The sequence below is a fragment of the Entelurus aequoreus genome, linkage group LG03 (assembly GCF_033978785.1).
Source record: "Entelurus aequoreus isolate RoL-2023_Sb linkage group LG03, RoL_Eaeq_v1.1, whole genome shotgun sequence".
NCBI lineage: Eukaryota > Metazoa > Chordata > Actinopteri > Syngnathiformes > Syngnathidae > Entelurus > Entelurus aequoreus.
Genome location: NC_084733.1, coordinates 59,564,937 through 59,588,272, shown reverse-complemented (window position 1 = coordinate 59,588,272; position 23,336 = coordinate 59,564,937). Strand labels below are relative to the sequence as shown.

At 44.4% G+C, this 23,336-nt stretch overlaps 1 protein-coding gene and 1 long non-coding RNA gene across 2 annotated transcripts in view; both read left to right on the top strand.

The window, feature by feature from the left end:
* Window positions 1–23,336, top strand: part of tpo (thyroid peroxidase) — a 112,201-nt gene that overhangs the window by 29,454 nt on the left and 59,411 nt on the right. Inside the window, exons 5-6 of the mRNA XM_062040859.1 lie at window positions 11,450–11,650; window positions 20,504–20,995. Coding sequence (XP_061896843.1) covers window positions 11,450–11,650; window positions 20,504–20,995 — 693 coding nt within the window. The remainder of the gene's footprint in view (window positions 1–11,449; window positions 11,651–20,503; window positions 20,996–23,336) is intronic.
* LOC133646682 (uncharacterized) lies at window positions 3,409–6,691 on the top strand. Its single transcript, XR_009825334.1, has 3 exons — window positions 3,409–4,155; window positions 4,235–4,300; window positions 4,801–6,691. It is a non-coding gene; the product is annotated as an uncharacterized LOC133646682 (long non-coding RNA).

Genomic DNA, 23,336 nt, shown 5'->3' with positions numbered 1-23,336 from the left:
CGGGAAGGCTGAGGAGTGTCCGCTGCCTCCGGAGTCCTGTGAGCCAAAAGAACCCGATAGGACTCCTTCTTCAGTTTGACGGCATCCCTCACCGCCGGTGTCCACCAACGGGTTCTAGGATTACCGCCACGACAGGCACCAACCACCTTGCGGCCACAGCTCCAATCAGCCGCCTCGACAATAGAGGTGCGGAACATGGTCCACTCGGACTCAATGTCCAGCACTTCCCTAGTGACATGTTCAAAGTTCTTCCGCAAATCCGATGACACAACTACAAAGTCGATCATGGAACTGCGGCCTAGGGTGTCCTGGTGCCAAGTGCACATATGGACACCCTTATGCTTGAACATGGTGTTTGTTATGGACAATCTGTGATGAGCACAAAAGTCCAATAACAAAACACCACTCGAGTTCAGATCCGGGCGGCCATTCTTCCCAATCACGCCTCTCCAGGTTTCACTGTCGTTGCCAACATGAGCGTTGAAGTCCCCCTAGTAGGACAAGGGAATCACCCGGGGGAGCACTTTCCAGTACTCCCTCAATTGTATCCAAAAAGGGTGGGTACTCTGAACTTCTGTTTGGTGCGTAAGCACAAACAACAGTCAGGACCCGTCCCCACACCCGAAGGCGGAGGGAAGCTACCCTCTCGTCCACCGGGTTGAACTCCAACGTGCAGGCTTTGAGCCGGGGGGCAACAAGAATTGCCACCCCAGCTCGTCGCCTCTCACTGCTTTCAACGCCAGAGTGGAAGAGAGTCCAGCCCCTCTCGAGAGACCTGGTTCCAGAGCCCTTGCTGTGCGTCGAGGTGAGTCAGACTACATCCAGTCGGAACTTCTCTACCTCGCGCACAAGCTCAGGCCCCTTCCCCCCCAGCGAGGTGACGTTCCACGTCCCAAGAGCTAGCTTATGTAGCCGAGGATCAGATCGCCAAGTGCCCTGCCTTCGGCTGCCGCCCAGCTCACAATGCACCCGACCTCTATGGCCCCTCCCATGAGTGGTGAGCCCATTGGAGGGGGGACCCACGTTGCCTCTTCGGGCTGTGCCCGGCCGGGCCCCATGGGGACAAGCCCGGCCACCAGGCGCTCGCCATCGTGCCCCAACTTGGCTCCAGAGGGGGGCCCCGGTGACCTGCGTCCGGGCGAGGGAAATCTGAATCTTTGTTGTTTCATTACCATAGAATGGAGACTGCCGGGAAAATTCTGTGTAAATAGCGTACACACCATTATCATTTTTGATAATGTTTTTGATAAGGCAGACTTTATCGCGATGACACTTAAAAACAAATCACACAACAATTATTGGGGAACCAAAAGGGTCCTACTCATTAAAGTGTTAAAAAATAAATTATACATTTTTTTTACTGTTTACTTTTAACACAATAATCTCGAGATCAACTTCAGATCTATCTGTCAATTACAAGTTTTATTGTTGTTTATGTTTTTTGTTTGTTTGTTTAGGCCCTTCTTTAAAAAAAAGAAAACAGCTCAATTTTTTATATGGCAAACACAAAATATGCAACATTTTCCCCAAAAAATATTTCAAAGTGCAATATTTAATGTGACGTAATTGGAGCCTTGAATAGGTCAATAATTCATAATAACATTGATTTTGATTCATTATTTTTTAAAGAAAGAAACAGCCTGCATGGCAGCTTTGTGTTATTAGAGTAAACATTGCAACATTTTCTTGTTACATTTCACCTGTTTGGTCTTTCATACCACTTTTTATGTTTTTAATTTTTTTATTTGTATTTTAAAATGGGCCGTTAAAAAATGACCTGCGGGCCGCAAATGGCCACCGGGCCACACTTTGGACACCCCTGTAAAATACCACATGCAGCGGCACACAAGATGTCCACACAGACACGGAGTTTTTTGCTCGTGCGCAAACTCACGAGAACAGGAAACACCGTAATAACTGCCGTTAGCATTAAGCTAGCGGGAGCATAGCATTAAGCTAACCACATGGTTAGCTTAATGCTATCGGCAGCATTTAGCATATAAAAGTCTGAGGACAATTTAACAACCATAATCCAGGAATTTAACCCGCATGTTTATCAACAAGTCACAGACAGTGTGCATTCTTATAGAATACTTTAAGAGCGACAACCAAAAAGTTTATAAAAAAACAAAAGGATCGAGAGACAACGTGACTTGCAGCTGCAGCGTCACATCAAGAAAAATACACAGCAAAGAAACTTTGCTTAACTTAACTTTACTTAACGGCCATAGCAATTTCGGCAGAATATGTCATAACATATTCTGCCGAAATTGCTATTCCTTTTTAAATAAAATAGCTTTTTTTTTTTACAGAATTTAAAGTTTTACTTAGTCCTTATATCAAACAACGTCATTACAATCATACATAAATGATGATGGAAACACAAAGGCCGATCTTTACTGTGAATGTAGCAATAAATCAATAAATCTACTTACGTTCGTGTTCCAGCAAAGCCGAGAAATGATAGAGCTTGGCTCATGCGCGTACACTTTATAGCCGCGCGTCCACGTCGACATTGGTCGGCTCAGCGCGCGCCGGTTTAGTTTGCCGCGTCCGCGAATCAGACACGGGGCCGCTCAGGATCCGCTGTCTGACCGTACAATTTTCAGAGGCGGAGCTATATCCTCTAGGCGGAGCCAAAACGAATGTGACAGTAACGCGGGTTGGGCGACTTGAAGGCGGATCCGTATAGCAGTCTTCTGCTGTGTGGGTAAGGATAGACAGGCTGGATGTCCTGGGGGATCGGGACTGGGCCTCACTGGTGTTGCCTGGTTCCGCCATGTTTTTGGCCAGAACGTACTGTTGTGTATGTGTCAAAGGGAAAGAGGGGACACCAAGGCGGAACTGCGGTTTACCAGGTTTATTTAAACCTTTGATGAATGTGTGGGGTGTGTGTGCTACCACAAGTGAATGAGTGCGGACGATGTGCGGAATTGACAACGTGAGTTTTACCAGAGGATGTTGCGGTGCGTGTTGAATGAATCTTTCGCCGAATCCAAGGGATAAAGCGAAGAGGCAGTCAGCGGGGAGGCAAGCAGCCGGGGGCTGGAGAGAGGCAACGATGTCCGTGTCAAAGCAGTCATCGAGGATCGAGGGAGGCAAGCAGATATCCGGGAGGAGGTCGTGAGGCGAGACACGATCACAGGCAACAGGGAAGACACAAAAGACATCAAAACGGGAATGAGGAAGAACACAAAGAAGACGAGCAAGGAACGAGGGAGGGGTGCCAGACGTGATGCTTACTCAGGGAGATTGGCTAAGTTCTGGCGAAGGTCTCTTGGGTCCACTAGCTTTTATGCCGCTCCCTCTCATCAGGTCCAGGTGCGCAGATGCGCAATTGCCTGCAGCCTTGTCGCTGTGTGGGCATGCTGCACTGTCTCCAAGCACGCTGCCAGCAGAGGTCCCGGCAGCTCCCGGGAAAAGCGGGGTCGAGTCCGCGCTGTGACAGGTTTAATGCAAATTCAGTAGAATTTCAACCCTGCACTGTGCATTCCTCCATCACATGTGCAGTGCATGTTTCCATCACATGCACATATAATTCCCAGCATGCTACGCACTACAGCAGGGCTATTGAGGCCACACTAGTATTTGAGCCCAAGGACTTCATCCAGTCAGGTAAGTTTTGATGATATTACTGGGGTAAATATATTTGATCTATGGTATTTAAGTTTAATAGAAGTGTAATTGTTACTGTATGTCTGTAGACTACTCCAGCAGACTTCCACTCAAGCTAGCTAGCTGTTCCTGTACTTGCTAAATGATTTTGGGTAGGCTCTTTCCCCCGGACACGTCCTCTTTTGCGGGGGTGTCTGGGGTGTCCGGGCGGGGTTTCTTAAATGCCTCAAATGTCCGGCATTTTTAATTAGGGTTGCGTGTATTTTCAATGTACGTCCAGAGTTAAGAAGGGGTTAAACAAAACAAAGTGTGGAGGCGTGCGTGTAACACGGGTGGGAAATAAGCGATATTTCCTCTCATGGCATCCCCTCATATTACATGCGCCCTTTCCACGTTTAATCTCGCGAGTTTAACTCACGCGCTCACGCGACCCGCTGCAGCCTATCACGTGACCCGCCGCAGCCTATCGCGCTCTATATGATCCACCGTCCCAAGATGGCTGCCAGGTGCGGTGGCTAAGCCTAGGGACATCTGAAGCCGGTATGTTTTAAAGTTGTCGTTTGCCTGCATATCGTAAAAACAACCGTCCAACATTTTACAACTAATTGTAAACTTATAGGTGCCGACCATCAGGGCCGAGTTGCGACGAGAGAGTGTGTCGATGTTAAGATATTAAGCCGAGTTGGTAAGTGAATTTGTTTGCTAATAGTAGCTACTAGCCGTACCCATGTATTGTCTATGGGCGGTTAGCATCGGCTTTTAATCCCGTTTCCTCCAATGTTTCTGATCCCATTGAATTTATATTTATATCGAGTCTTTATTTTGGGTACTTACATATGGTGACTGCACTTTTTATGCTACGGTAAAGACAATGAATGAACACTGTTCACCCGTCATAGTGACGTCACTGTTATTGTTAATGTTACACCCGGCATAGTGACGTCACTGTTATTTTCTATTGTTTAATATTGTTCATGTTACACCCGTCATAGTGACAACACTGTGTACGGTCGTGTTTGTTATTTTGTACATACATGTGATTGTTTAATATTGTTAATGTCAGCAGTATTATTGCTAATGATAATAATAAGTGTAACTTATTTATTGAAGGTCGAACGATATATGACTTAATGTTGATGTTTATGTGCGCACATTGATTGAACTCCGGGTCCTGTGTTTACGTAGGCCAGGTCCCTAAGTCTTGGATGGCGAGCTGTAGATAGGCCTTGAGCCCGAACCCAAGGATCTCCACCTCTCAACCCCTGAACTCCACCTGCTCTGGTCGGGCCGGTAGGCGGCTTATAGCCGATCCCCTTGCCTCGCACCTCATTACTCTGCGGCCCTTTGCACTACCTCATACACACCCTGCCCATAAACTGAGAACTCTCACTACAAACTGCCATATCCACAACCCCAACCCGTGTGGCCGTATGAACTGTGAATGCGCATATGGACTGCGATCAGAACTTTTGATACTACCTTGTATGAATTACCTGAACTCTTAATCAATGAACTAAACCAACATTGTTTGTTGAGATTCCTTTTTGTTTTTTTCTATTGTTTTGAATGGCCATTCCTATCAATGTCTGTCCACTATTTGTTGCACTGTACATATTTAAATAACACCAGTAACATTTAAAGCATTTAATTGTGTCTGTCCTACTCTCTCCCGAGTCGTAATCTAGACTTCTGATTAGCCCAATATTGAGAACTTCTACTATACTAGCTAAAGTACCTGTTACATGCGCACGCAGAAACATTCGTAAGGGAGGGGCAGATACAGAGCGAGAGAGCTAGTGAGTGGAGAGACAGACATGAAAACAAGAAATGCCGAAACGTAAATGCAACTTCACGGATGATTTGCGGAAAAAGTATTTGTTTTGGTCCTGGCCGTGACACATGGGAAGCAGAATGCACTGTGTGCAAAGCAGGAACGTATGTATCTGTGGCAAATAAAGATCTACAAGCCCATATCGACACTACAAAGTACAAAACAGCTGTGCAGGGCGAGAGCTCGTCTGCTAAATTGACAGAGTACTTTGTGCGACCTGGAAAAGGAGAAGACATTGTAAACGCAGCAGAAGGTGTTTTAGCATTCCACACAGTTACAGAATATAAGTGGGACTTATTTTGTTATACTGTCAAGCAGTGTTGGCGTTACCGCACTTTTTGTGTCTTTTTAAGCATTGAAATCAGAAAGGACTTTTTTTCTTTTTTTTACCTACCGCCCGGCTTACTTGTTTTTTTATTGTCTTGATTATTGCTTTCCGCCAGTGTTTTTGTTTATATTTGCCAGGTCACGTTTCCGTCCCAGTGTATTGCGATTTTATTGGTCGTAAATTTTGATTGGCCGAAAGTTTTGTCAATGACAAACACTTCCTCAGTTTGCACTGGGACAATTTTAGTGCGAGGTGCTGTCAAAAGAAAGACTTGATGGTAAACAATAAGGTGAGTGTAAAGTCAACCTTTTTAACTTCATCCTGTGCCAAGTTTCCAGTAAATGTCTTGTTTTAGTCTTTGTGAGTCCATGGAAACTTTACTTTTATCTCCCGCTGGATCCACATTGTTCCAGGATGGAGACAGGCTAGCTGTTAGCTTCAAGCTAACTAGCACCCGATCAGATTCCTCCACCCCAAAAACATACTTTTTAAAATTAGTTTTCCATCCATCCATCCATTTTCTACTTCTTTTTTTATTTATTTTTTTAATGGATGAAGTAACGTTTATGACAACCTTTTTCCAAAACACAATATAGAATGTGAGATACAACAGAATAATGCATCCATTTATCATTTGTTTTCAAAACGCTTACAAAAAAGTGGGACCCCAAAATTTTACTGTGGTACCCCATTGTTTTACTTGATTTACTACATTTTGAAAATTCCTAGCACCAACACTGCTGTCAACAGAGGAGAAAAATGCTTTATTTAAATAAATATATTATTTATAAAGCAAGTTCGAGTATCATTGGCAAATTTTCACCTAGTCCCGGCCTTGGCACGCATATATGTCCTCTTTTTGGGATTTCAGAATATGGTCAGCCTAATTTTGGGGCCAATATCTCTAGCTAGCTAGGTTTATGTACCACCACAGTCTCATAATGAACCGAAAATATTTCTCCGTTAGTCGTGATGCAAATTTTCTCTATGTTAAATCCCATTAATTTATGCTAACAATAAATGGGTTATACTTGTATAGTGCTTTTCTACCTTCAAGGTACTCAAAGCGCTTTGACAGTATTTCCACATTCATCCATTCACACACACATTCACACACTGATGGCGGGAGCTGCCATGCAAGGCGCTAACCAGCAGCCATCAGGAGCAAGGGTGAAGTGTCTTGCCCAAGGACACAACGGACGTGACTCTGATGGTAGAAGGTGGGGATTGAACCCCAGTAACCAGCAACCCTCCGATTGCTAGCACGGCCACTCTACCAACTTCGCCACGCCGCCCCAACAATGTTAGCGATCCGAATTTACCTCTTTTGTGATCTGTAAAGTTCAACGAGCAAATACTAAATCAAAACGTGTAATTTCCTCTGCCTTCTGTTCTGCTAGCCATTCTGTTGTCATACAAGAATGTAGGTTGTAGTTTGATTTAGCATGCTGATTGAGTGTTCATTTATTCATCTAGCCTATTTACATTAATTTGTCCATCAGTAAAATATTTTTAAAGACTACTCCAATTGTTTAGCTGACTATTTATATCTGTGTGTGGCATTACATTAGTGTTTTACAAGAATAAATAAATACAAACAGAATAATGCCACGTACACCATTTGATGTGTGGAGACATTTCACCCCAACCAAAGTAGACGGAAAGGCTGTGTACATTCGCAAATACTGTGCAAAGAGCTACGTCAAAAATGCCACAGAGATGCAGCAGCATATATACAAGTGCCCAATAATATATAATTATTGTAATTCCCCATTAATTCCCATGTATTCCTATTAATTCCCATGGACGGTGTCCAACTTAGAAAAATCAAAAAATGGCCAATATTTCCAAACTTCCCGAGCTTAACTTCCCGTGGTAAATATCCGGAAAGTTTCCAGAAATCTACCGGAAACTTTCCACCCCTTTGCAACCCTAATGAGAAATGAAGTAGGGTCCTTCAAATAGTGTCTTATCCAATTAATCTTGAAGGTGTTGTTTAGTGTAATGAAATCCAGAAAGTTTAGACCACCCTGATTGTAATTGTTCATTATAACAGATTTCTTAATATAGAATTTTATTTTTCCAAATAAAGTCAACAAGTATTTTGTCAATAGTCTTACATATATTTTGGTTAACATCTAAAGAAAGCCTTCTTCTACTTCTGCTTTGGAAAGCAAGGTTCTGCCTTTTAAGGATAAATCTCTCTGTAGCCATTGGTTAAATATTTTCTTAGTTTTTTCTACAATTTTCCTCAAGGCATGTCTCAACAGCAAGTGAGGACGACAAAGTCACTACCGGAAGAAGGTAGGACTTCAAAATAAAATGACACATGCTCCCAAAATGAACTATTTGCTGAAAAAATTACAAAATAGCAGGGGTTATAGAGGTCGGGTGCGATGTGAGCTGGGCGGCAGCCGAAGGCAGGGCACTTGGCGGTCCGATCCTCGGCTACAGAAGCTAGCTCTTGGGACGTGGAACGTCACCTCGCTGGGGGGGAAGGAGCCTGAGCTAGTGCGCGAGGTGGAGAAGTTCCGACTAGACATAGTCGGACTCACTTCGACGCACAGCAAGGGCCCTGGAACCAGTTCTCTCGAGAGGGGCTGGACTCTCTTCTACTCTGGCATTGCCGGCAGTGAGAGGCGACGGGCTGGGGTGGCAATTCTTGTTGTCCCCCGGCTCAGAGCCTGCATGTTGGAGTTCAACCCGGTGGACGAGAGGGTAGCTTCCCTCCGCCTTCGGGTGGGGGAACGGGTCCTGACTGTGGTTTGCGCTTACGCGCCAAACCGCAGCTCAGAGTACCCACCCTTTTTGGATTCACTCGAGGGAGTACTTGAGAGTGCTCCCCCGGGTGATTCCCTCGTTCTACTGGGGGACTTCAACGCTCATGTTGGCGGCGACAGTGAAACCTGGAGAGGCGTGATTGGGAAGAATGGCTGCCCGGATCTGAACCCGAGCAGTGTTTTGTTATTGGACTTTTGTGCCCGTCACAGATTGTCCATAACAAACACCATGTTCAAACATAAGGGTGTCCATATGTGCACTTGGCACCAGGACCCCTAGGCCGCAGTTCCATGATCGACTTTGTAGTTGTGTCGTCGGATTTGCGGCCTCATGTTTTGGACACTCGGGTGAAGAGAGGGGCGGAGCTTTCTACCGATCACCACCTGGTGGTGAGTTGGCTGCGATGGTGGGGGAGGATGCCGGACAGACCTGGCAGGCCCAAACGCATTGTGAGGGTTTGCTGGGAACGTCTGGCAGAGTCTCCTGTCAGAGAGAGTTTCAATTCCCACCTCCGGAAGAACTTTGAACATGTCACGAGGGAGGTGCTGGACATTGAGTCCGAATGGACCATGTTCCGCACCTCTATTGTCGAGGCGGCTGATTGGAGCTGTGGCCGCAAGGTAGTTGGTGCCTGTCGTGGCGGTAATCCTAGAACCCGTTGGTGGACACCGGCAGTGAGGGATGCCGTCAAGCTGAAGAAGGAGTCCTATCGGGTTCTTTTGGCTCATAGGACTCCTGAGGCAGCGGACAGGTACCGACAGGCCAAGCGATGTGCGGCTTCGGCGGTCGTGGAGACAAAAACTCGGACATGGGAGGAGTTCGGGGAAGCCATGGAAAACGACTTCCGGACGGCTTCGAAGCGATTCTGGACCACCATCCGCCGCCTCAGGAAGGGGAAGCAGTGCACTATCAACACCGTGTATGGTGAGGATGGTGTTCTGCTGACCTCGACTGCGGATGTTGTGGATCGGTGGAGGGAATACTTCGAAGACCTCCTCAATCCCACCAACACGTCTTCCTATGAGGAAGCAGTGCCTGGGGAATCTGTGGTGGGCTCTCCTATTTCTGGGGCTGAGGTTGCTGAGGTAGTTAAAAAGCTCCTCGGTGGCAAGGCCCCGGGGGTGGATGAGATCCGCCCAGAGTTCCTTAAGGCACTGGATGCTGTGGGGCTGTCTTGGTTGACAAGACTCTGCAGCATCGCGTGGACATCGGGGGCGGTACCTCTGGATTGGCAGACCGGGGTAGTGGTTCCTCTCTTTAAGAAGGGGAACCGGAGGGTGTGTTCTAACTATCGTGGGATCACACTCCTCAGCCTTCCCGGTAAGGTCTATTCAGGTGTGCTGGAGAGGAGGCTACGCCGGATAGTCGAACCTCGGATTCAGGAGGAACAGTGTGGTTTTCGTCCTGGTCGTGGAACTGTGGACCAGCTCTATACTCTCGTCAGGGTCCTTGAGGGTGCATGGGAGTTTGCCCAACCAGTCTACATGTGTTTTGTGGACTTGGAGAAGGCATTCGACCGTGTCCCTCAGGAAGTCCTGTGGTGAGTGCTCAGAGAGTATGGGGTATTGGACTGTCTGATTGTGGCGGTCCGCTCCCTGTATGATCAGTGCCAGAGTTTGGTCCGCATTGCCGGCAGTAAGTCGGACACGTTTCCAGTGAGGGTTGGACTCCGCCAAGGCTGCCCTTTGTCACCGATTCTGTTCATAACTTTTATGGACAGAATTTCTAGGCACAGTCAAGGCGTTGAGGCGATCTGGTTTGGTGGCTGCAGGATTAGGTCTCTGCTTTTTGCAGATGATGTGGTCCTGATGGCTTCATCTGGCCAGGATCTTCAGCTCTCGCTGGATCGGTTCGCAGCTGAGTGTGAAGCGACTGGGATGAGAATCAGCACCTCCAAGTCCGAATCCATGGTTCTCGCCCGGAAAAGGGTGGAGTGCCATCTCCGGGTTGCGGAGGAGACCCTGCCCCAAGTGGAGGAGTTCAAGTACCTCGGAGTCTTGTTCACGAGTGAGGGAAGAGTGGATCGTGAGATCGACAGGCGGATCGGTGCGGCGTCTTCAGTAATGCGGACGCTGTATCGATCCGTTGTGGTGAAGGAGGAGCTGAGCCGGAAGGCAAAGCTTTCAATTTACCGGTCGATCTATGTTCCCATCCTCACCTATGGTCATGAGCTTTGGGTTATGACCGAAAGGACAAGATCAAGGGTACAAGCGGCCGAAATGAGTTTCCTCCGCCGGGTGGCGGGGCTCTCCCTTAGAGATAGGGGGAGAAGCTCTGCCATCCGGGGGGAGCTCAAAGTAAAGCCGCTGCTCCTCCACATCGAGAGGAGCCAGATGAGGTGGTTCGGGCATCTGGTCAGGATGCCACCCGAACGCCTCCCTAGGGAGGTGTTTAGGGCACCCCCGACCGGTAGGAGGCCACGGGGAAGACCCAGGACACGTTGGGAAGACTATGTCTCCCGGCTGGCCTGGGAACGCCTCGGGATCCCCCGGGAGGAGCTGGACGAAGTGGCTGGGGAGAGGGAAGTCTGGGCTTCCCTGCTTAAGCTGCTTCCCCCGCGACCCGACCTCGGATAAGCGGAAGAAGATGGATGGATGGATATAATTACAAAATAAAAGTGACTATGAATAACAATAGAGCAATAAAATAAAACGTGAGGGAATTTTGGTGGAATGCATACAATATGTTTTATATACATGCTATATACGTTTGTACACACATTAGTTAGTTACTGGACTTGCTAAATTGCAACCAATAATATTTATAATGTTCATTTGAACTGGCTTATTCACGATATCATTTTTATTACGCTTTGTTAAAAACAGAATGGTGTGTCCTACTTTTAAATTCACTGCATCGTTTGGTTTTCAAAACAATTGATTTTGTGTCAACAGGCATGGGAAGTCAGCAAGACCATAATGAAAAGCTCGTTTACGTCTAAAGACGATGCCTACTCTCATATGCTGGTGGAATGGGGCCAGTATATCGACCATGACATGACCTTTACCCCTCAAAGCCCTGGAAACCTAAAATTTTCACCTGAAGCTGACTGCGTGAGCACATGTAAGAATGTGCCTCCTTGCTTTCCCATCCAGGTAATTTGAAAGCATGTAAATACTCTATCATCCAAAAACCTGTACAGTTCCAGTTAGACGTTTCATCTTCAATTAATTTTAATTTTTCACTAATTTACAAGACTACTTACTAAGACGCTTTTGTAGCCTTAAACAACTTCTTGCATAATTCTGTTTGAGAGAGGTATTAAATAATCACTGATTATTGTTGCGCTTTAACGTACTTTAGTTTTTTCCCTTTATATTACACCTCAACAAAGCATTAAAGCATCGCTCTAAAACCTTTTTTTAACTGTTAAAAATCTAACATATGTATTGAACACTTTTTATAACTTAAAGCCCTATTTAAGAACTTTTAGTTTTGCTTGACTTTGGTGGTGCCCATGGACCAAAGCGGTAGTGCTTTGCCAGAACACCACATTTCCCATGATGACTAGCGGCATGTAGGTGTTCACATCGACTTCCAACTTTTTAATGAATGGGGAAAGGGGGAGTGACGTATGCCGTAAAGCAAATCAGCACATTTGTAGTTTTTTGTGTGGCCAGGTTCCTGCCGTCCTCTTCAAAGCTGCTAAGAGCCACTAAAAGCAATAGAGGCCCCCTTAGGCCATGACAGAGGTGCCATTTAACTAGTTGCAAGTCCATGTATTATCCCAAAAGTTATGAAAATGTTTTATGAAGGTTGAAAAGTTACTTAGTGCTCCTTTAAAAAGGACCTATGATAAATGTAGTCTTTTCTGACTAATGACAGTTGTTATAATTTTGAATGCAGGTGCCAAATGCGAAAGCATCAAATCTCAAGCTTGCATGCAGCTTTTTAATCAAGCATGAATAGGTTTGCGGGGTTGTGCAGACTAGGTACATTGTGACGTCACAGCAAGGTGGACGTTCTTGTTTGAACATTAAGTCAAGCTCTGATGCAGGCTATGAGTAAACATACAGAAAATATCAGATTAAGTATTATTTTTATCTAATCAAGGCCTGCAAATTATAACAGAGACGTGCGACATGCAGTGACATTATTGCTGCTAAAATCAGCTTTTTGTATGCAGAGTCTTCATCAATCGAATAGTGTGAACGTGTAATTAATGGTGTGACTGGGTGAATCTATATATTGTTTATGAAGTTTATTTTTGACCGTGTCTATAAAAAATAGCAGTGACGGCTTCAAGATGTATGTATTTAAACAGTGTACATTTTCAAAAGATAGATTATGATACCTTTGGAGAGGGTGGGGCGTAGTTTCATTTGCATTAACGCCTCCAAAAAGCACAGTTGAAGAAAGACTCAAAAACAGGTTATATCGAGACCACAAGGAAGGGTTTTTAATGTAGATTCAAATCATTATTGGTGCCTTTTGAAATATGATTTACATACTGTCTATAGATTATATATATATATATATATATATATATATATATATATATATATATATATATATATATATATATATATATATACATAAGGGCTGTCGAACAATCAAAATATTTGATCACATTGTTCATAGTTAACTAAAAATTGTCAGGCTTGGACGAAGGAAGGGACTCAGATGCAGAGATGGGATTCTAAATAAAGCTTTTATTTTGAAAACTCTTTAACCTCCAGAGCAGAGTATATTCAATTACTATGAGTCACAAAAAACAGACAGCGAAAAAAGGTTCCAAAAAGGGAAAAAACGAAAATCACTCCAAAAGGAGGAAATACGAAAATAAAGACGAACTATAATTAGCGCCGTATCTGCTATAAAAACTTTAACAAAAAACGCTCCAACAGGAGGAAGAAAACAACGACTATAAAAATTACTACTCTAATCTTATTCTAATAAATGTAAACAAAAAATCACTCAAAAACTTTGAGGAAGGAAGATCATTAGGAAAAAATCATAACTCACCACTGCGGTTGAAAAAAGGCTAGATAACAAAAGTCGCTCAAAGGGAGGAGAACAAGTTAACTCAAAATTTCAGCATGGGAATTTCTGGATACAAGGAAGTAGACGTGGGACGAGGCAAGGCATGGACATGAACATGAACATGGATGCACAGAACAAGGGGAGGCATGGGCTTGTATGGAACATGAGGGTAATGGGAAACAGGTGGAAACAATCAAGGGTCAGGGATGACGTCAGACTGGTGACACAAGAGGAAGGACCCGTGATCTGAAACAAGAGGAGTTGCTTTTCAAAATAAAAAATGCAAATCATAAGACAGAAAAAACCAAGACAAGACTTTAATTAATTAATCGCGATAATCGCATAAACTTTTTTGTCAATAATAAGTGTACCCTAGACAGATCATTTTCAAGTTTTTAAAGAATGACTGGAAATGAATTTGCCTTAATTAAATGTTTTTAAACATGCTTTTTGAAACAGCTCAACAGGAAAAGGATATAAACACGTTTTTGAAGAGAATAAAACAAATATTTGCAGTGCGTTGGTGTCTTTCTAAATTTTCTATTTTGTAGGAATACATAATTTGTAATACTGCTTTATGAGCACTTGCATTAAGAGGAGAGGAGTTACACTTCCAGTTTCACACATTAATAACACACAATGTGGATTGTTACGGTCATGCTTTGATTGTCAAAAATGTTTGGTGACATTTTTTTCCACATAAATAAATGTTTCTAATATTCTGTACTTTACATGTTGTATAAATTACTAGTCGTAGTAGTTTATTTTGGATATGTTAAAAATAAAGCCAAATAAAAAAATATGAAAAAAGGAAATTTTCTTGATAACATTACAGTAAGGTACAGAAATAGAAACAAATATCTCACAATGAAAACAAAACAAAAAAAGAAACAATACATAATGGTTGTTTTTTTGCCTATCCAAAAAGGAGTGGGAATAAGTGAATTTTATTTATGCCCACCCCTTATTTTATGAATCAAATAACTAGCTTTCTTATCATCACTATCATTATCCAACAATATTACAATAATATTACAATATATCATCAATAATCTTTTATCCACTTTACTCACTTTTCTTTGGCACAAAAATACAGTACATACGTCCAATATACACAGTCACATGAATACAAATACTAATTGATACCAACCAATAACAAGTAAATAACTTCCCAAATAATTAGAATAATAATAATAACGTAAACATGTTGTGATTGTTAGAAACCCTTGTTATTTTACATATTCAAAATCATGTCTTTGTATAATTTTTTTAAACAAAATTAAGTTTGGACATTCTTTTAATTTTGCATTCAAACTGTTTCATAGTTTAACCCCAAATATTGAAACACAAAAGCTTATTCGTGTTGTGCGTACATTCTGAATTTTAAGATTTAAATTACCCCTTAAATTTTAACCCCCTACCCTTTCAGTTAAACATTTTTGCACATTTCCAGGCAGTGAATAGTTGTTGTTTTTTTGCTTCATATGTTATTTGTACTGTTTGTAGTTTCACAAAGTCTTTAAATTTCAATAGTTTTGAATGTAAAAACAGTGTATTTGTGTGATCCCTATGTCCTGTAGTGTGCTTATGGAATTATTGCCCCAAACTTCTGCACAGTAGTGCAAGTTAATGGCATTCATATCTGCATGACAATGTTTCAACCATCTCTACATACTTATCAATACAATTTAATATTCAGCCTATTAAACATTCTGCAATTGCGAACGATCAATCAGAACAGGTTATAAAATAATATGCCATAGTGATGGTGATATTGTGTAGTGAACTGTAATTACCCAATGTGGGCTGCAGAGGGCAGTAGCAGGCATGCCTGCAGTATTAAACCTAGTCTTAGTGGTAGCGAAAAAGAAAACTAAATTATTCAAAGAGAGAAAGTCTTTCTCCTTCACATAGAAGCTGCCATTACAATACACCTAATTTAAATCTGCCAGAAAACATTTAGTTAGGTAGAAATATCACATAATAACACAGAGTAATATAATAGCATGATCAATTGTCAGACGATTTGTTGTTGTTTTGTTTGTCACCGGATATGAAGTGTAGCGCTATTATTGTGAAGCCGCCGATTGGTATGAGAAAAGACTTGACATGTTTAGCAATCTTATTTTGTGTTAATTATGCATGAAACTGTTATCTAAACATGGAAGTGTATCTCCTCCTCTCACAAGTATTTCTAAAGCAGGAATAGAAATTCTGTATTTCTACAAAATACAAAATCTGGCAAGACACCAACACACAGTAAGCATTTTTTAAATTGTCATTAAATTATGTTTATCTTTTTTGTGTTGAGCTGTTTAAAAAAGCATAATGTTTAAAACACATTTGTTTAAAGCAAATTAATTGTCCGTACATAGTGTTAAACTCCTTTCTGAGCTGCCACCTTATCGTGGTAGAGGAGTTTGCGTGTCCCAATGATCCTGGGAGCTATGTTGCCCTACAATTCCCCCTGAGGGTCTCCCAAGATAAACAGGTCCTAGGTGAGGGATCAGACAAAGAGCAGCTCGAAGACTTCTATGGAAATGCAAAAACCGAGACTACGATTTCCCTCGCCGTGACGTGGGTCACTGGGGCCACCCTCTGGAGCCAGGCCCGGAGTTGGGGCACGATGGCGAGCGCCTGGTGGCCGAAGAGGCAACGTGGGTCCTCCCTCCAATGGGCTCACCACTCATAGGAGGGCCATAGAGGTCGGGTGCATTGTGAACTGGGCGGCAGGCGAAGGCAGGGCACTTGACGGTCTTGGGACGTGGAATGTCACCTCGCTGGGGGGAAAGGAGCCTGAGCTAGTGCGCGAGGTGGAGAAGTTCCGGCTGGATATAGTTTTTTCACTTTGACGCACAGCAAGGGCTCTGGAACCAGTTCTCTCGAGAGGGGCTGAACTCTCTTCCACACTAGCATTGTACACGGTGAGAGGCAACGGGCTGGGGTAGCAATTCTTGTTGCGCCTGCATGTTGGAGTTCAACTCAGTGGACGAGAGGGTAGCTTCCCCTCCGCCTTTGGGTGAGGGGACGGGTCCTGACTGTTGTTTGTGCTTATGCACCAAACAGCAGTTCAGAGTACCCACCCTTTTTGGATACACTCGAGGGAGTAGTGGAAAGTGCTCCCTCGGGTGATTCCCTTGTCCTACTGGGGGACTTCAACGCTCATGTTGGCAACGACAGTGAAACCTGGAAAGGCATGATTGGGAGAAATGGCCGCTCGGATCTGAACCCGAGTGGTGTTTTGTTATTGGACTTTTGTGCTCGTCACAGATTGTCCATAACAAACACCATGTTCAAACATAAGGGTGTCCATATGTGCACTTGGCACCAGGACACCCTAGGCCGCAGTTCCATGATCGACTTTGAAGTTGTGTCATCGGATTTGCCGTCTAATGTTTTGGACACTTGGGTGAAGAGAGGGGCGGAGCTTTCTACCGATCAGTGAGTTGGTGAGTTGGCTGCATTGGTGGGGGAGGATGCCGGACAGACCTGGCAGGCCCAAACGCATTGTGAAGGGCTGCTGGGAACGTCTAGCAGAGTCTCCTGTCAGAAAGAGTTTAAATTCCCCACCTCCGGAAGAACTTTGAACATGTCACGAGGGAGGTGCCGGACAACTCTATTGTCGAGGCAGCTGATTGGAGCTGTGGCCGCAAGGTAGTTGGTGCCTGTCATGGCGGTATTCCTAGAACGCTTTGGTGGACACCGGCAGTGAGGGATGCCGTCAAGCTGAAGAAAGAGTCCTATCGGGGTTTTTTGGCTCATAGGACTCCGGAGGCAGCGGACAGGCACCGACAGGCCAAACGGTGTGCGGCTTCAGCGGTCGCGGAGGCAAAAACTCGGACATAGGAGGAGTTCGGGGAAGCCGTGGAAAACGACTTCCGGACGGCTTCGAAGCGATTCTGGACCACCATCCTCCGCCTCAGGAAGGGGAAGCAGTGCACTGTCAACACCGTGTATGGTGAGGATGGTGTTCTGCTGACTTCGACTGCGGATGTTTTGGATCGGTGGAGGGAATACTTCGAAGACTTCCTCAATCCCACCAACACGTCTTCCTATAAGGAAGCAGTGCCTGGGGAATCTGTGGTGGGCTCTCCTATTTCTGGGGCTGAGGTTGCCGAGGTTAGTTAAAAAGCTCCTCTGTGGCAAGGCCCGGGGGTGGATGCGATCCGCCTGGAGTTCCTTAAGGCTCTGGATGCTGTGGGGCTGTCTTGGTTGACAAGACTCAAGCATCACGTGGACATCGGGGGCGGTACCTCTGGATTGGCAGACCGGGGTGGTGGTTCCTCTCTTAAAGAAGGGGCACCGGAGGGTGTGTTCCAACTATCGTGGGATCACACTCCTCAGCCTTCCCGGTAAGGTCTATTCAGGTGTACTGGAGAGGAGGCTACGCCGGATAGTCGAACCTCGGATTTCAGGAGGAACAGTGTGGTTTTTGTCCTGGTCGTGGAACTGTGGACCAGCTCTATACTCTCTGCAGTGTCCTTGAGGGTGCATGGGAGTTTGCCCAACCAGTCTACATGTGTTTTGTGGACTTGGAGAAGGCATTCGACCTTCTCTCTCGGGAAGTCCTGTGGAGAGTGCTCAGAGAGTTTGGGGTATAGGATAGTCTGATTTTGGCGGTCCGCTCCCTGTACGATCAGTGTCAGAGCTTGGTCCGCGTTGCCGGCAGTAAGTCGGACACGTTTCCAGTGAGGGTTGGACTCCGCCAAGGCTGCCCTTTGTCACCGATTCTGTTTATAACTTTTATGGACAGAATTTCTAGGCGCAGTGAAGGCGCCTAGAAAAAGGCAGCCTTCCGGTTTGGTGGCTGCGGGATTAGGTCTCTGCTTTTCGCAGATGATGTGGTCCTGATGGCTTCATCTGGCCAGGATCTTCAGCTCTCACTGGATCGGTTCGCAGCCGAGTGTGAAGCGACTGGGATAAGAATCAGCACCTCCAAGTCCGAGTCCATGGTTCTCGCCCGGAAAAGGGTGGAGTGCCATATCCGGGTGGGGAGGAGACCCTGCCCCAAGTGGAGGAGTTCAAGTACCTCAGAGTCTTGTTCACGAGTGAGGGGAGAGTGAATCGGGATATCGACAGGCGGATCGGTGCGGCGTCTTCAGTAATGCGGACGCTATATCGATCCGTTGTGGTGAAGAAGGAGCTGAGCCGGAAGGCAAAACTCTCAATTTACCGGTCGATCTACATTCCCATCCTCACCTATGGTCATGAGCTTTGGGTTATGACCGAAAGGACAAGATCATGGGTACAAGCGGCCGAAATGAGTTTCACCCTATCTCCCTTAGAGATAGGGTGAGAAGCTCTGCCATCCGGGCGAAGCTCAAGGTAAAGCCGCTGCTCCTCCACATCGAGAGGAGCCAGATGAGGTGGTTCGGGCATCTGGTCAGGATGCCACCCGAACGCCTCCCTAGGGAGGTGTTTAGGGCACCCCCGACCGGTAGGAGGCCACGGGGAAGACCCAGGACACGTTGGGAAGACTATGTCTCCCGGCTGGCCTGGGAACGCCTTGGGATCCCCCGGGAGGAGCTGGAAGAAGTGGCTGGGGAGAGGAAAGTCTGGACATCCCTGCTTAGGCTGCTGCCCCCGCGACCCGACCTCGGATAAGCGGAAGAAGATGGATGGATGGACATCGTGTTAAAACTTGAAAATTATATGTCTAGGGTACACATATTAATGATTACAAAATAATATATATCTGCGATTAATCACCATTAATTTTGAGTTAACTATGAACAAAATGCGATTAATCCATCCATCCATTTTCAACCGCTTATCCGGAATCAGGTCGCGGGGACAATAGCTCCAGCAGAGACCCCCGGACTTACCTCTCCAGAGCAACATTAGCAACTTCCTCCTGGGGGATCCTGAAGCGTTCCCAGGCCAGAGAGGAGATGTAATCCCCCCATCTGGTCCTTGACCTGCCCCGGGGTCTCCTCCCAGTGGGACGTGCAACGAGGACCTCCCTAAGGAGACTCTCGTGAGGCATCCGCACGAGATGCCCGAACCACCTAAGCTGGCTTTTTTCCAAGCGAAGGAGCAGCGGCTCTACTCTGAGTCTTTTTCGGGTGACTTAACTTCTCACCCTATCTCTAAGGGAGATGCCAGCCACCCTTCTGAGGAAACTTATTTTGGCCGCTTGTATCCGCAATCTTATTCTTTCGATCATGACCCTCACTTCATGACTATAGGTCTGTAAATAGCTCTGTAGACCGAAAGCTTTGCCTTCTGGCTCAGCTCTCGTTTCGTCACAACAGTGCAGCAGAGAGACTGCAATGCTGCCCCAGCTGCACCGATTCTCCGGCTGTTTTCCTTCTCCATCTTTCCCTGACTCGTGAACAAGACCCCGAGATACTTAAACTCCTCCACCTGGGACAGAGTCTCGTTCTCTACCTGCACTGTACAAACCATTGGTTTCCTGCTGAGAACCATGGCCTCAGATTTGGAGACGCTGATCCTCATTCCAGACCCTTGCTGTTCATTGCTGTCAATGCTAACGAGAGTTTTAAATAAAGTTAATATGTAAATGTTCATTTATCCATTTTGTTTGTCATGTATATGTATTTCACATTGTTTTCTAAATCTCGGACTATAATTATTCTCTATAAAATGTGTTTTGTGTTGATATTTTTGGGTGTCGGAAATAGCTTCATTTGATTTAAAGTACATGATTTCTTATTGGGAAATTTTGTACGGTTTGTCTGAGATTTTGTATCAGCTAACAAAACCTGAGGTACCACTGTACTCACCCTTGTGCAACACAAAAACAGCTTAAACATTTTTCACAATAATTTAATTGAATACAAAATATTGATAACAATTGCCATCCTAATTAATGTTATTTAAACACTTATTCTAAAGAAGTTTGTGTATTGTGTGTGTGAGAGAGGAGACAGTTTGGACAATACAACACTGTGCTTCAAACCCTTCTGAGGAAAAATGACTATAATTTAATTTGTTTTTTCCAGACGGATGGTAAGGTCTCAGGTACAAAAAGCTGCATGCCTTTCAAACGCTCTTTGCCAGCTTGTTTCACCAGCTTTGGGAATGACATGTGTCAAGCCCTGCAACAACAACAGATGAATGCAATCACATCCTTCATTGATGCTTCCTCTGTGTATGGCTCCAGTCCAAAAGTCAACAACTTTCTCAGAGATCTTTCCAGACGTGAGGGGAAACTGAAAGTTAATAAGTACTTTAGGGACATTAAAGGAAGACCATTCCTCCCTTTCCAAGAGTCTAAGTCATCAGACTGCCTCCATGTTGTTGGTGAACAAAGAGTGGCGTGTTTCAGTGCTGGAGACAGTCGAGTCAACGAGGGCTTACCTTTGACTTGTTTGCATACGCTGTGGCTGAGGCAACACAATCAAATTGCGGCGACACTTAAGAGTCTCAATAGTCACTGGAACCCAGAGATGATATATCAAGAAACGCGCAAGATAATTGGGGCTCTGCACCAGGTATGTATTATTGCATACAGGCCTATGTGATTCTGCAAAAAATGTGACTCCATTTTCTTGCTTTAAATTGAGATTGCAATTGTCTCACACACACACACACACACACACACACACACACACACACACACACACACACACACACACACACACACACACACACACACACACACACACACACACACACACACACACACACACACACACACACACACACACACACAAACATGTTATCATTGGAATGGGGACCAAGTTTTTGATCAACACTTGTGGGGACAAATGTTTCACTTATCAAGAAAATTTATTTTCTCTCTTACCAATATTTGAAACGCGTAAACAAAGTAACCCAAATTTCCCTGTTGTGGGATCAATAAAAGATGATATTATCTTACCTTAAACCACATAAATAAAATACAAACTCATTTAAACTTTTATTTTTACTTTTTATCTTTAACAACATTGAACATAAAGAACATAAACTGTTCTACTTAACCAGTCTTGCTGATTATCTCTTAATCTACTATTTTACCTGCAATCTCCTTTTGTAGGCCGTAATGTGGTTGTACACATAGAACTTCAATGCTTGCCCGGTTTTGGAGAGCTTCCGGTTCGGCCCTCAAACATTTTAAACAGTCACTCTTTGCTGGTACAATACCAGAAGGGATGAATCGCTCATGTGCTTCTCGACAGCCTTCACCTCTTTCTCTGTCCAGGGTCTTCTTTTCTGGGCAGCTTTACCTGCAAGTGACCATACAAAATATGTGTATGAAAATAAAATAAATAAAAGAAAATTAAGAAATTAAGTTATACATTTGTTTCCTATAATGTCTCTAACCCACAGAGAACAATGCATACATATGCATTTGCATTATTTGTGAGAAAACAAAGACTGAAAAAACTTGACTAAAAAAACAGTTTATGTATACAGTTTACCTTTGGAAGAATGTCTCACTGCAAGATCTCCTGAGGATACCTCCTCTTCTTTTGAAAGTCGTTTCAGTCTCTTGGGGGATGGTATTGCTTCCTCCTCAGTGGTTGGAAAGGCCCCCTCTTCTGTTGGTTCAATGTAATAAACATTCAGTGTCATGCTTACCATAGGCCACATGCACTTCTAGAGTGCTAACCAAATGGAACTTCAGAAAAAATTCTAAATAACAGAATATTAAGACATATATTGCCATTAAAACTACTGCGAATACTGTCAAATACATTTAATAAACCACAAAAATTAGTATTGACATTACATACCATTATCAAGAAATGAACAGTTTTCGTCCTCTCTGGTAAGATCTTCCTCTTCAGTTGCCACAACACTTTCTGTGGGAGACATACCATGTTAAGCTTATAATTGAGTTCAAACTAAAGAAAAGGATGGAAAAAAATTATAGACAAAGGAAACAACAAAGATGACAACATACCATTTGGACCAATTGTGATTTCTTCTAAGTTCTTGCCATGGAACTCTGATAATCGACCTTGCTCGAGTGCCATCAAAACTTTGGTGATTTTTGCCAGCTGCAGTGTCTTTTCAGGGAGTCTATAGAACTCGCGATGGATTCTAATATCATGGCCAACAAAGTTGGCTAGCTGGTCCATGTCTGTGTCTGTCATGTTTAGCACAGTTGAAAGGGTGGCAGCATGTTTTCGTAGTTTTGTGGATGTAAGTGACACAGGACACTTTGCATGACATGCTTTTGCATAGTTTCGTATGCAGTCTGAACCACGGACATGCGACATCACTGTGGGTCTTGCAAACAGGTAACTGTTGTCTTTGAGAATCCCACAAGTTTCTCTGTACTTAATGAGAAGTTCTAATGCACACACCATTTTTGGAGTCAAGAGAATAGGAACAGGTCTGCCTCGTTTTCCCCTGATGACAATCCTTGAAATATGTCTGCACTGTTTTTTTCCACTTCAGAGAGTGCCCAGTCCAGCTCTTCATGAGGATCAGTTGTGTCTCTTGACAAAAAAGCCAACAAGGTCATGACTGCTACCTCTCCTTCTCTTCGTCTGTTAAAGAGGATGATCTGTGTCAAACATATAGGCCTTTGTGGAAGAATTTTCAGATAGCGCACTGCTGCACTCATCATGCATTTGACTGAGAAACTGATGCCTTTTTTGAACATCCTCAGTGAAGGGCATAAGTTGTGGTGCATTCCACTTTCCTTCAGATATGGCTGTTGCAGAGATCAACTTGTTCCACTTCTCACGGTGTACTTCTTGAAACTGAGTGGCATTCCTTACCAGCTCTTCATTGTTCATGATCAAACCTTGTGCTTTCAAGAGTTTGCTGACTTTAACCAGGGAATTCCCAAGTTTATTTGCCAGTGATGGAATCCAGAAT